Genomic DNA, 11,950 nt, shown 5'->3' on the forward strand with positions numbered 1-11,950 from the left:
ACTCGAGCCATAGACACTAATTAACAACCTTATAACTTAAAAAATCTCAAGAACACAAGAATTAGTGATTTTAGAAAGTTACCCAAAATTGATGAAATCGGTATGGAAACGAAGAGGAGATCACGAGGAGTTCAAATATGCAATTTGTTTTGATCGAATCCTTCTTGAACGAATTTGGATGATGATTGAAGGTTTGAGGGTTTTGAGAGAAAAAGGTGAAGTATTATTTGGGAGGTGATAAAATGAATGGAGAGGAAAGAGTTGACTAGTTGACCTAGTCATCTCTTTCTCCATTTGGCAACTTTAGTCCCCCAACTTAGGAAACGGGTACGGGAATTACCTAAACGAGATAATTCAAACGCGTATTAACGAGATGTGTTATAAACATATAACGGAACTTAAATAGTTAAACGGAAAAGTAAACGGAAAAAGGCGGAATGTTACAATATATATATACACACACACACACACACACACACATATATATATATATATATATATATATATATATATATATATATGCTTGTGTGTGTATATATATGTGTGTGTGTATATATATACACACACACACACACACACACACACATATATATATATATATATATATATATATATATATATATATATATATATATATATATATATATAATATGTATATTGTATTATATATAACACATAAATATTAAATATTCAAAAATGTTATTATACGACATAAATATTACATAATTAATAATATGTAAGGTTAATATATGAAATCTTATTACAAGTTAAAATATAGTTGTTATAATAATATTATTATTACTTTCATTATTATAATTAATACTAATATTAATATCAGTATTAGTTATATTATTATTTTCAATAGATAATATATAGACATGAAATTTAGTACATTTAACTTGTTATCTTTACTAATCTTATAATTATTACTTCCATTATTATTATTAAAATAAATATTAAATATGAATATTAGTGATATTGTTGTTATTATAAATAATACATAAATATGAAATTTGATATATTCAATTACTAATATTATTTTTATCATTATTAGTAATAAAATTATAATTGTAAGTTATTATCATGATTACTATTATTATGAATAATCTTTTGATATCATTATTTTTATTAGTTTTACTATAATTAGTGTTGTTTGTTATTAGTATTATCAATATTATTATTATTTCTATTTCTATTATTAGTATTTTTATTATTTCTAATATTATTAACTATACTATTATTATTTAATTTATTTATATTTATTAATAATCATGAATCTTATATATAATATATATATGAAAAACGTGTATAATCTGCTAGAATCAACAACAGGATATAATCATTCTATAAGATACAAAATTAATAGATATTAATCAGATACAGAATCAAATTCAGTTGTGTATCAACATCACTTTTCTTTTTATTTCATTCTATCTGTCCTTCCTGTCTGCAATTTGTTACCCATCGAATCTTCACTTCAATAAGTCAAGCGAGTAAACACAAATTCAGTTGGCCATCAAATTCCCATTCGCATCACCTAGATCAATTTGATAGATATCAAATTCAGATAATTACAAACTATAAGGACTGAATTATTCCATTCTATTAGCAATCACAATCGAGCTTTATATTTTTTTTCTTTCTTTTCTTCTTCATTTTTGTTCCTATCCCCAAGCTGTTACACATCTCATTTAAGTCGTACCAATATGGAATATCTAAATCTGCTTTTAAATTGTTTATTATTTGAAAATCTTCTGATCGAATATCATCTGTCGACCTAATCTTAGTTATAAAACAAATTACGATCGAATCTTAATGCTATGCTGTAGTAATTATTAATTAACATATTATATATATATATATATATATATATATATATATATATATATATATATATATATATATATATACATTGTTGCAATTGAGACTGAAAAGGAGAGATATTAAGATAGATATACATATATAACTTACACCTAAATAAAAACCCGCATCAAGTATCACCACACATTACCTCTAGCACCCGTCACCGAGAACCAATTGCAACCTCAATCAACAAATTCTTCACTTCTTTCATTTGTTAGTCGACACCCATCTTCACCATATATTTGTTTCAGTTTCTTAATGTAGTAATCAACACCATCGAAGTACACATCACCATCTTCAACATTACCTTAACGCACCATCACCTTATCATCCTATGCACACCATCATCAACAAACTCATACGATAAGGTACGGTTACTGTACTGCTACTGCTTCTGTCTGTCTCGATAGAACCACAAAGGAAAATTTGACTGCACCACGATCATCAAAAGTTATTGTATGTGTCTCTAGTTTTCAAATCTTGAAAACCACCTTGAACCCACAAATCATTGACCCAAAACACCACTATTATCCCACCCTTTCGGTTGCTACTGCTGCCCATATATCATATTTTTTTAAACTCGCCACACACACACATACCCACTTACTAAATGGTTAAATAATGTTGTATGGTTTCGTTATAGTATTAAGTTGCAGTAGGGTCCAACCCATTCAAATCATTTACTAGTCCATTAAATTGTTTTATGTAAAGGGTATGTTGTGGAATTGGTGAGCTGTAAAGTAAGCAAGTGATTATGCCATTTCAATTGAAGAGATAAAAGTGCCGACATATTTTTTCCCCACTTGCCAACTTCTCGTGGCATGATTTTAGGAGTAGATTGCTGAAAACGTTTATCCAGCTGGACACCATCGGGTATTTGTTTCTTTTCTATCTTGGTCGAATTCTCCAACCGCACTCTAACCCCACGAATTTGTTTTTAGGATATGGGTTGCTTAGATTATTAAAACTACAAGAACCGAATTATATTTAGGATTATCATGGACTAGTTTATTTGCTGTTGGGCCAAGGTGATTTTCTGTTGGGCCTTGGTGTCGTTTTCTTTTTGGCCGATGAGGTTGGGACTCACTCGTTACCAACTGTTTCTACAGCAACACTTAATTTTTTTTTTTACAAGATGCATAGAAGGAAGGGTGATGATATGATACTATGATGATGAAGGCATATTGATGATGATAGGATGATGCTATGATTACGAGAATAATACAAAGAAGATTAATGATACAGATGAAAGGAGGAATCACGAGGATTATTAAGAAAATTGAACATGACAATTTGATATTTAAGATTGAGTGTGAAGTGTCGGTTTAGATTGTCACAACCCACGGCCCACTCAAATAATCACAATACAAAAGCAATGATAAAGTGGCCGACCATAGTGGAATCATGAGGTTGATGGTCACAATGTTTTTTTTTTAATTGTTGTGACGTTATTATGGATGGCAATAGGATAGTATATAAGCAAAATGAATTTAGTAATGATAGTTATGATATTATGGTAGGATCATTGCCTGAAAACGAAATTTGAGGATTTAGATGATGAGCTAGGAGTTTTACCATGAATGGGCCATATTACTAATACAATGAACTAGTAGGCTGTGAGTGATAATTGGACTGGTGTAAATTTGGGTGATTAACTCGCTATTGGCCAAAGGAAATGGAGAATGATGAAGTGTACGTAATACCTCATGTGATGATGATTATGACCCGCTTATAATATTGATATTAGGGTTATGATTTATATGATGGAAATGATCATAATGATGATTGTATGAATATCATAATGATGATGCGTGAATAAGATGTATGATGATAATGATGATTGCATGATGATACATGATCATGGAAAATGATGAGGGTTAGATAATGAAGAAGGAGATGACAGAAATAAAGGGTAAAAGATTTAGTTTAGGTATTAAAAGAGAAAATAATAAACAGACAAATGGTTAAGGATGTTATCGGGTTAGCGGGACGTCACGGGTTCAAACCCGGACTTGGGCATATTTTTTAAGAGCTACTCCTTTGAGGTAGTATTATTATTATTATTATTATTATTATTATTATTATTATTATTATTATTATTATTATTATTATTATTATTATTATTATTATTATTATTATTTTTATTATTATTATTATTATTATTATTATTATTATTATTGTTATTATTATTATTATTATTATTATTATTATTATTATTATTATTATTATTATTATTATTATTATTATTATTATTATCATATCATTTTTAGGAATATAAGTATTATTATCAATATTATTGTTTTCATAAAAAAATGAAATAACTTATTATTATTATTAAAGATTATCATTATCATTTTTATTATTAGTATTATCATTATTAATAAAGTTATTATTATTATTATTATTATTAGTAAATCATTATTAACAAAATTATCATTTTAACGAATAACTATATATAACATGTAATTTAAGATATAATATAAGTATACGTTTTTAAAAGGAATTTATTATAAATTCCAAATAACCACAAATATATAAATAATATATATTAATAAATGAAATTATGTGATCTCCATTATATGTTTTAATAGATATACAATTGATATAGGTTCGTGAATCCGAGGCCAACCTTGCATTGTTCAGTTCCGTCGTATGCATATTTTTACGACAAAATATCGTATCGTGAGTTCATTTGATTTCCTTTTACTCTTTACATTTTTGGGACTGAGAATACATGCGCTGTATTTATAACTGCTTTATTAAATGCTTTTGAAATATATTTTTGAACTGCGAATACATGAAATGCTTTTATAAATGTTTGACGAGATAGACACAAGCAAAACATTCCTCGAATGAATTATTATGCAGACAGAAGTTCTGCGGATTATTATTGAATTATGTGGACATGATAATTGCCACCATTGAATTATGTGGACATGATAATTGCCACCATTGAATTATGTGGACATGATAATTGCCACCATTGAATTATGTGGACATGATAATTGCCACTAATTGTTGTGAATGTATTGTATCGAGAGAACGATTTTTATACACAGGTTATGTGTATTATATTTTGTACACGAGATATGTGTACGGTTACTAAGATTTATGAAAAAGGATTTCGTACACGAGAAAGGTGTACTGTATTTAAAAGATATCGCATGTACATTACAGGTGGGTATAGGATTCGGGCCCATTTGTACCATGCAGCATTTAAATCTTGTGGTCTATCAAAATGATGAATTTTATTGTTTTATGATAAACCTATGAACTCACCAACCTTTTGGTTGACACTTGAAAGCATGTTTATTCTCAGGTATGAAAGAAATCTTCTGCTGTGCATTTGCTCATTTTAGAGATATTACTTGGAGTCATACATGACATATTTCAAAAGACGTTGCATTCGAGTCGTTGAGTTCATCAAGATTATTATTAAGTCAATTATAGTTGGATACATTATGAAATGGTATGCATGCCTTCAACTTTCGATAAAATGAAAGTTTGTCTTTTAAAAATGAATGCAATGCTTGTAAAATGTATCATATAGAGGTCAAGTACCTCGCGATGAAATCAACTATTATGAACGTTTATAATGTATATGAACGGGTCCTTTCAACGTTGGGAGTAGGGATATTCCTCTTAGCCAGAATCTTCAAAGCGTAAACTCTTAGTGACAAATTGATTAGGTTCTTAACCCGATTAATTGAGGTTTAATGTTCATTCTAGGAAGTTGAACTCTTTTGACAATTCTGCATCAGTATCCTATTCTTCATACCTATCCCTTTTTATCTTTATATTTTATATTACCTTAGTTAAGTTTAATCTATCACTACTTGCCGCTAGGGTTAACTATTTAGGTACTTTTGTCCCACATAAATTACTAAGCAAACATACAAAAGTACGAACCTAAGTTATACTTATCACTTACTCGTTAAAAGGAAGACAAGTAGGTGAAATATAACTAGGAAACCCAGCTAAATATAAATAATAAAGCCATTACTCCCTTTTGGCAACTGATCCTGACGTTTTGCGACCTAACGACACAGGTTTGCTGAGCAGTTGAACCAGGGAAGAGGCTTTTCAGACGATCCCAGGTTTGCTGAGCAGTTGAACCAGGGAAAATAGTTTGGAGGAGTGTACCCAAGATAGTACCGTAAATCCATTGAAGCACGACGACATCCAATCGTGCCCATAACGCTGGAGATTGATTGTTTTAAGATGAATCAGTAGCAGTTTCAGTGGAGGAAGTGGCCGATTTAGGAGGTATGATGTGATCAAGATCATTGAAGGCGGTGCAATGGATTTTAAATAACTTAGCCCAAGTAGTTAATGAATGTTTTCCATTTCAAGGGTGACCGGAATGAAATTTCGGATATTGTTTATAGTGATTGCGGGATGAATTTTGTTAGTTTCTGACATTGTAGGGTTGAATAGAATGACAGCAAAAAAGAAGCAGATGAGGGAGACTCGTGATACCATAAAGAATATGATAATTCCTTGATGATTATTGTATTATGTCAATCGACTATATGTACAGCAAGAGGATCGGCTATAAATGGAAATGATTACAATGATGCCACAAAATAAGGACGAGATATACATCAAGTAAATGTGTCGACTATCTATACTAAGAATACATATGTTGACTATCTATTCTAAATATACATATTGTTGACTATTACACACAAAGTTTTGTAGTACAAAATTAAGGGCAATTATTAAGAAATATAAACCCTCTTTGACAATGAAGGTTTATCCGTAATTACTCAGAGCTGCTTGCAAGACGAATATTCGACTTGAGATTAGTCAGTTCTGAAAGGGAGTCGGAAACTCAGGTAAATCCAAAAAATAAGTTGTAGTACTAAATTATTATTATTATTATTTTTTTTTTTTTTTGAAGTATAGAAAATTAAATAGATGCGGTCTGATGATAAAATTGAGTTACACGTGAGACATCCATAGTGGTCTCTTTGAATAAATCCAATGATCAAATTTCACTACTATAGTAACAACAAATTAACTGTGATCTAATTTTACCAACTAATAAGACTAACCATATTCAAATCAACATTGAAAGTCAAACAACAAACATAACAATACAACCAATTGACATCTAACCACTCGAGTTCAAGCACCATAAGCCGAGAGCTTCATCAGAAAAACGCCGCAGAACATATTGATCGAAGGCAACCTGTGAACATCCGATGAAACCGAAGTCCAACCCAACTATAAACCAACCAATAGCTAGGAAAAGTAAGGATGCACCCCCTACCGCCGTTAAATAGCACCCTTTTTTCTTTCAAAGAGGACAAAGTCAGTGGAATATGCAGGCGGTGGTAAACTCTTTTCAGAAACCAATGCATCACATCACCAAACGCCACGAGGGAAGGAAACTTGTAAAAACACTACCAACATCCATGCATATAACCATTGATATCTCGAGCACCGACCAAACCCAAACATTGACGACATAACCCTCGCTTCGCCTCTACAAACAAATTAGACCTGACACCGACATTTCGCCGAACCCCACAACACTAAATCTCAAAACATAACCTAAAAACTCACAACCAAACTCTGAATCCAAACATCTGGAAACCCAAGAAGCCCAAACCCGAATTCACCCCTACTAAATTGATCATTAGCGCTGTTCACCTATCTTTGAATGAGCATGTTGGTATCATAATTTTCATCTTAATTCATCATTACAAAAGTAGGGGCCGAGGCCAAATCAAGTTGAAATCTTGAACCAAGGCCGGATATAGGTACATAAGAAATACATTGAATCCATTAAATTTATTAAATTTGAGGTTAATAGGGATTAAAAGGTTAATCGAGTTATACAGGCTAACAAGATTAATCCAAATTCTTATTAGAGCACGGTTATTATTTATCACGTTCATAAGTAGGGTTATTTCTATTATTTCAATGCCTAATGCTTAAGCAGATACATGTCGACCCAAATAACCCAATAAGCGTAGAATCACTTGACCCAAAAATTGCAGCTTAAAATGCAAGAGTACAACATATTAAAGTCTAAAAAATCGAATATTTTATCTCCAACCATTATGAAATACCATTATTTATTTATAACAAATATCAAAATAATTTGTATCTCTTCACAAGAGATTAAAGGAATAATTACTAAAATTGTTGTGATTCTCATGGAGCATGAGTGTATATGATGCCTACAACTGTACTACAATCCTTGGATCATGTCGAACAATCGAAAAATGCAAAACATTATCCATTAATCCTCACCTTTCATCCAATGTTGAATGACATGCATTAAAAATGCTACGCAGAAACAAGCACCTCCAACAGTAACAAAGATTCGAGCCCACAAACTGGAATTATACGCCTTATGAACAATTGCTTCCCATGTCCATAACCATAATACCGAAAAGATCGACCCCACAACTGCACCAACGATAACTTGACTGGTAGTGTGATAACGTAAAAATGATCGTAGCCATGACTGCATAAATTAACAAAAATGAGATAATAAAGAAAACGATTGTCATCTTTCATGAACTAAAGAGATAATAAAAATTGTTCTGATGTGCATTTACAATTTGATTCAGCTTCGAGTGTTTAGCAAGACCGGTTGGCTAATCCATCACAACAGGTTCTGGTCAAAATGGGTCGGGTTGGCCATTCAGCAGATTTTATTACGATATTTTGTTTATTTTACAAACAATTATTATATTAGATATGATTAATTAAATTTTAACACATTTCAATATGGTAAAAGGTAAAAAGGTAAAACCATCACTAGATAGCCCAGATGTTGGGGCCCCGAGTTCCTTGCAAGAGGTCTCAAGTTCGAATCCTGTCTATGACGAATATTTAGTGGTGGCCAGGGATGGGTTGGAAACAGCCAGGGAGTAATCTTGCTGGGCTGCGTACATCAGTTACTCGCCCTCCCAAGTAGCCCGAATAGGGAAGACCTTCTACGTTTATTTATTTAAATATGATTTAGGCAATATTTTCAACCCATTTTAGATTAGAAGTTCCGTATGAAAAGCCAGTCATTTCAAATTTACTTGTTTGACCCTGAACCCATGATACACAACTTAAATAGGCCCATTTCATATAAACGAGTTGAGATAAATGAAGATATAACGAGAAGTCTACATACAAAATATGAACCGAGCGCCAGAACAAACATGTTTAGAATAGCCGTGCCTCCATTCAATCCTTGCGATTTAACCACTGTCATAATAAGCATACAGAAATCATTAAGAAAAATATTAGAATTTGTTAAAAATGTTAGATTTTATAAATGTTCCTCACAGGACGAAGTCTTAAAGAAGTCTGAATACAAACAAGTTGAAGTAATACATACCCCACTGAATAAAAAACACAACCATGAAAAAAATGGATTGGGCATGCGAAGATGGCATTCCGTATTGGGCATGCGAAGAGGACAATCCATCTCTTGAATTCACATCGGAAACAGGCCGTTCTTGTTTTAAAACCTGCTTCAAAGTGACTGATAGCAGAACATTTAAAACGGCCCCTGTTGCAGCCCATAATGCAAGAGCATCATGCCTCAAAAGAACAAATCCACCAAAACTTGCAGCAACAATCCATTTGCTCTGTAATCAGTTTAATGGATTTCATTAGAACTCTAAATCATGAAAAAAAAAAAAAAAAAAACTATATTAAGTTATATCATTAAAAGGTCAAAAGTCCTGTTGTTCAAACTTGATCACTCAATCATATATGTATTGTTATGGTTGTAATGTTTCAATTTATACCGAGGGTATGTTTGGCACTGATAGCTAAAAGCTGGTAACTTTTAGCTGGTAGCTTGTAGCTTGTAGCTTGCAGCTGCTAACTTTTTATATGTATTTAGGTGTTTGACAGAGTAGCTGAAATTTTTAAAATAAAGAGTAAAATGACAAAAAGCTATGAGCTTTTTCTCAAATGCCAGTTCTATAAGCTTTTAGCTTTTTCCCTCCATTTTAAAAGCTTTAAGCTCTTTTTTCCGAACTAAGTTTTTTTTATTAAATATGAGAATTTTCATAAAAGTTAAAAGCTATCTCCATTCCAATTTGGCCTTAGTATTGTACAACTTTATCTATGTTGCCAATTCCTCTTCAAATAGCCAAAACCTATCACAATTTTGAAGCTTGACTAAAATCCATTTAGCATTCAAAATCAAAAAAAAAAAAATAATAATAATAATAATAATAAAAAAAAATACATTTTTCCCAAAAAGGAGTTAGGAAATGCATTCAACTTCAAAAAAGTATGTTTTAATTGAAATCAATTCCCCAATAATAGATTTCAGTTCAAGTTGAAATACACCATAGAATTCGGGTACCAGTTGGATATATCCGGAAACACTAATCACCCCCCAATAATCGGTGTTCATAGAAGTACTAAACTATTAATTAATTCATACGTAGTAATTTATAACAAAAAAAAAAAAAAAAAAAAGTACCAACCGAACGATTAAAAAAAATGTGTAGCCCACCAGGTGTTCGATGAAATGACACACCAACACCACTATTTTTATCAATCAAAGCTTCTTGTTCAAGCGCAGCAACTTCAGGATGTTCATCACTTCCAACGATACCAGTTTCAATCGACTCAGCTGCCATCGGTTTTTTGAGTACAGAAGATCTCCGACGAACAATTTCAGGTATTTTTGAAGTGCGAATAGCGGGATTATAAAAGGGGGTTTTGCGATGAATTTTGAAGTTGAGAAATTTGTTCGAGATTGGTGGGTTTATGAAATTTGTTAGAAGAGGTGAGCAGGAGATCGACATGGATTATAGACGGTTACATTTTGACTTTGTGAACGAGAGGTTATAACTTTTTAAACAAAATAATTGCACATGTTACTTGTTAGACTCGACATATACTTTAAAATTGAGCGTATGTGTAATTATGTATAGTAGCTACATTACATTATATTTACTCATTGTTTTAATTAGGTACCAGGTCCAGTTCACGTATGTTAGTTTTGACTAGGGATCGAATTCACATTTAGACTCCATTAACGTTTATTTAATGCATATGTGACAACGAGCTCCAAATTTTAAAATGACAAACTTGAATTTATTTAAAATATAATTGAATCCTTGTGTATTCATCAATTATCTTCTGCATTAGAAGGATATGTCATGAGTGATCTGGTTAAGTTTACTCATCATTGAAGGGTAAGAAGATGGTGCATCTTAAGAGTGAGCTGTCATGAAAAAGAGTCCGCACAAAGTTGAATCAACTTAAAGAAAGGCATTTGGCCCAGCGGTATCGTGGTGGCCCTCCAACCAAGAGGTTGAGGGTTCAAGTCCCACTTGGGACATATTCGTAGTTGTAAATATTCGTGTTAATGGTGTGTGTGAGTTTGTCTTTAAAAAAAAAAAAAAAAAAAAAAAAAAGAAGGGCTAGCATCAAGTTAAACCACCACAACGTGAATGATCAATGAAGAGCCAGCAACAAGTTGAACCAGCTCAACAACAGCCAACTCAACAACAGCCAGCTCAAAGAACATATGATTAACTTTCAGCTTTAAAGGTTACTTAATAGGCAACTTCCAATGAAGTTAGTTCAACCGGCAAAAGAACCAGCATAAGTTGTTAGTTCGACCAAGAGAAGAACCAATAGAAGCTAATTAGTTCAACCAGCATGATGAAGCTTTAGATACGACACATAAAAGTGATAGTTCAACCAGCATAAGTTTTACTTGGTCTAAAACCTAATCACTCAGCACGATGAAAGTTAGTTCACTCAGCTCTTATAATTAATGTTGGGCCAGCACTGATCTTTGATGCCTAATCAGCTGTGGAAGTAACGATCACCTATCTCTGAATGCTCAGACCAACCAGTTCGAGGCGACGAAGCTCAACCAGCTCGAAATGATAAGTTAAACCAGCCAGCTTTCGACGATGAAGACCAACAAGCTGAACAATCTTCCACGAGCACTTATACTTTGGAAACGTTCGAAACTATTTCAATTCAATAAACCATCTCAAGTCATGTGCTTTACACGTGTGGTTGTTCTAGAATGTTGGGTTGTCTAAGAAAGATTCTCATTTATCATTGCATGTTTTTTTATCATGGAAAGAGC

The 11,950-nt window shown here is 32.0% G+C and overlaps 1 protein-coding gene across 1 annotated transcript; it reads right to left on the reverse strand.

Annotated features, from left to right (window-relative positions):
• Window positions 1-7,895: 7,895 nt before the first annotated feature.
• Window positions 7,896-10,682, reverse strand: LOC139848216 (lipid phosphate phosphatase epsilon 1, chloroplastic-like). The gene is made up of 4 exons (XM_071837947.1): window positions 10,323-10,682; window positions 9,215-9,467; window positions 9,008-9,081; window positions 7,896-8,344 (listed from the first exon to the last, which is right to left on the reverse strand). The coding sequence occupies exons 1-4, from the start codon at window positions 10,644-10,646 to the stop codon at window positions 8,117-8,119; spliced, it is 879 nt and encodes a 292-aa protein (XP_071694048.1). The 5' UTR covers window positions 10,647-10,682; the 3' UTR covers window positions 7,896-8,116.
• Window positions 10,683-11,950: the final 1,268 nt, after the last annotated feature.

Source organism: Rutidosis leptorrhynchoides, chromosome 5, assembly GCF_046630445.1.
Source record: "Rutidosis leptorrhynchoides isolate AG116_Rl617_1_P2 chromosome 5, CSIRO_AGI_Rlap_v1, whole genome shotgun sequence".
Lineage (NCBI taxonomy): Eukaryota > Viridiplantae > Streptophyta > Magnoliopsida > Asterales > Asteraceae > Rutidosis > Rutidosis leptorrhynchoides.

What these genes read in the sequence shown, in the direction of transcription:
- LOC139848216 (XM_071837947.1), bottom strand. Translation starts at nt 10,646, where the DNA reads ATGTCGATCTCCTGCTCACCTCTTCTAACAAATTTCATAAACCCACCA. An exon ending in ACATTTTTTTTAATCGTTCG is followed by an intron (nt 9,468 to 10,322) that starts GTTGGTACTTTT and finishes AACTGATTACAG; the next exon opens with AGCAAATGGATTGTTGCTGC. An exon ending in TGGCGCTCGGTTCATATTTT is followed by an intron (nt 8,345 to 9,007) that starts GTATGTAGACTT and finishes TAATTTATGCAG; the next exon opens with TCATGGCTACGATCATTTTT.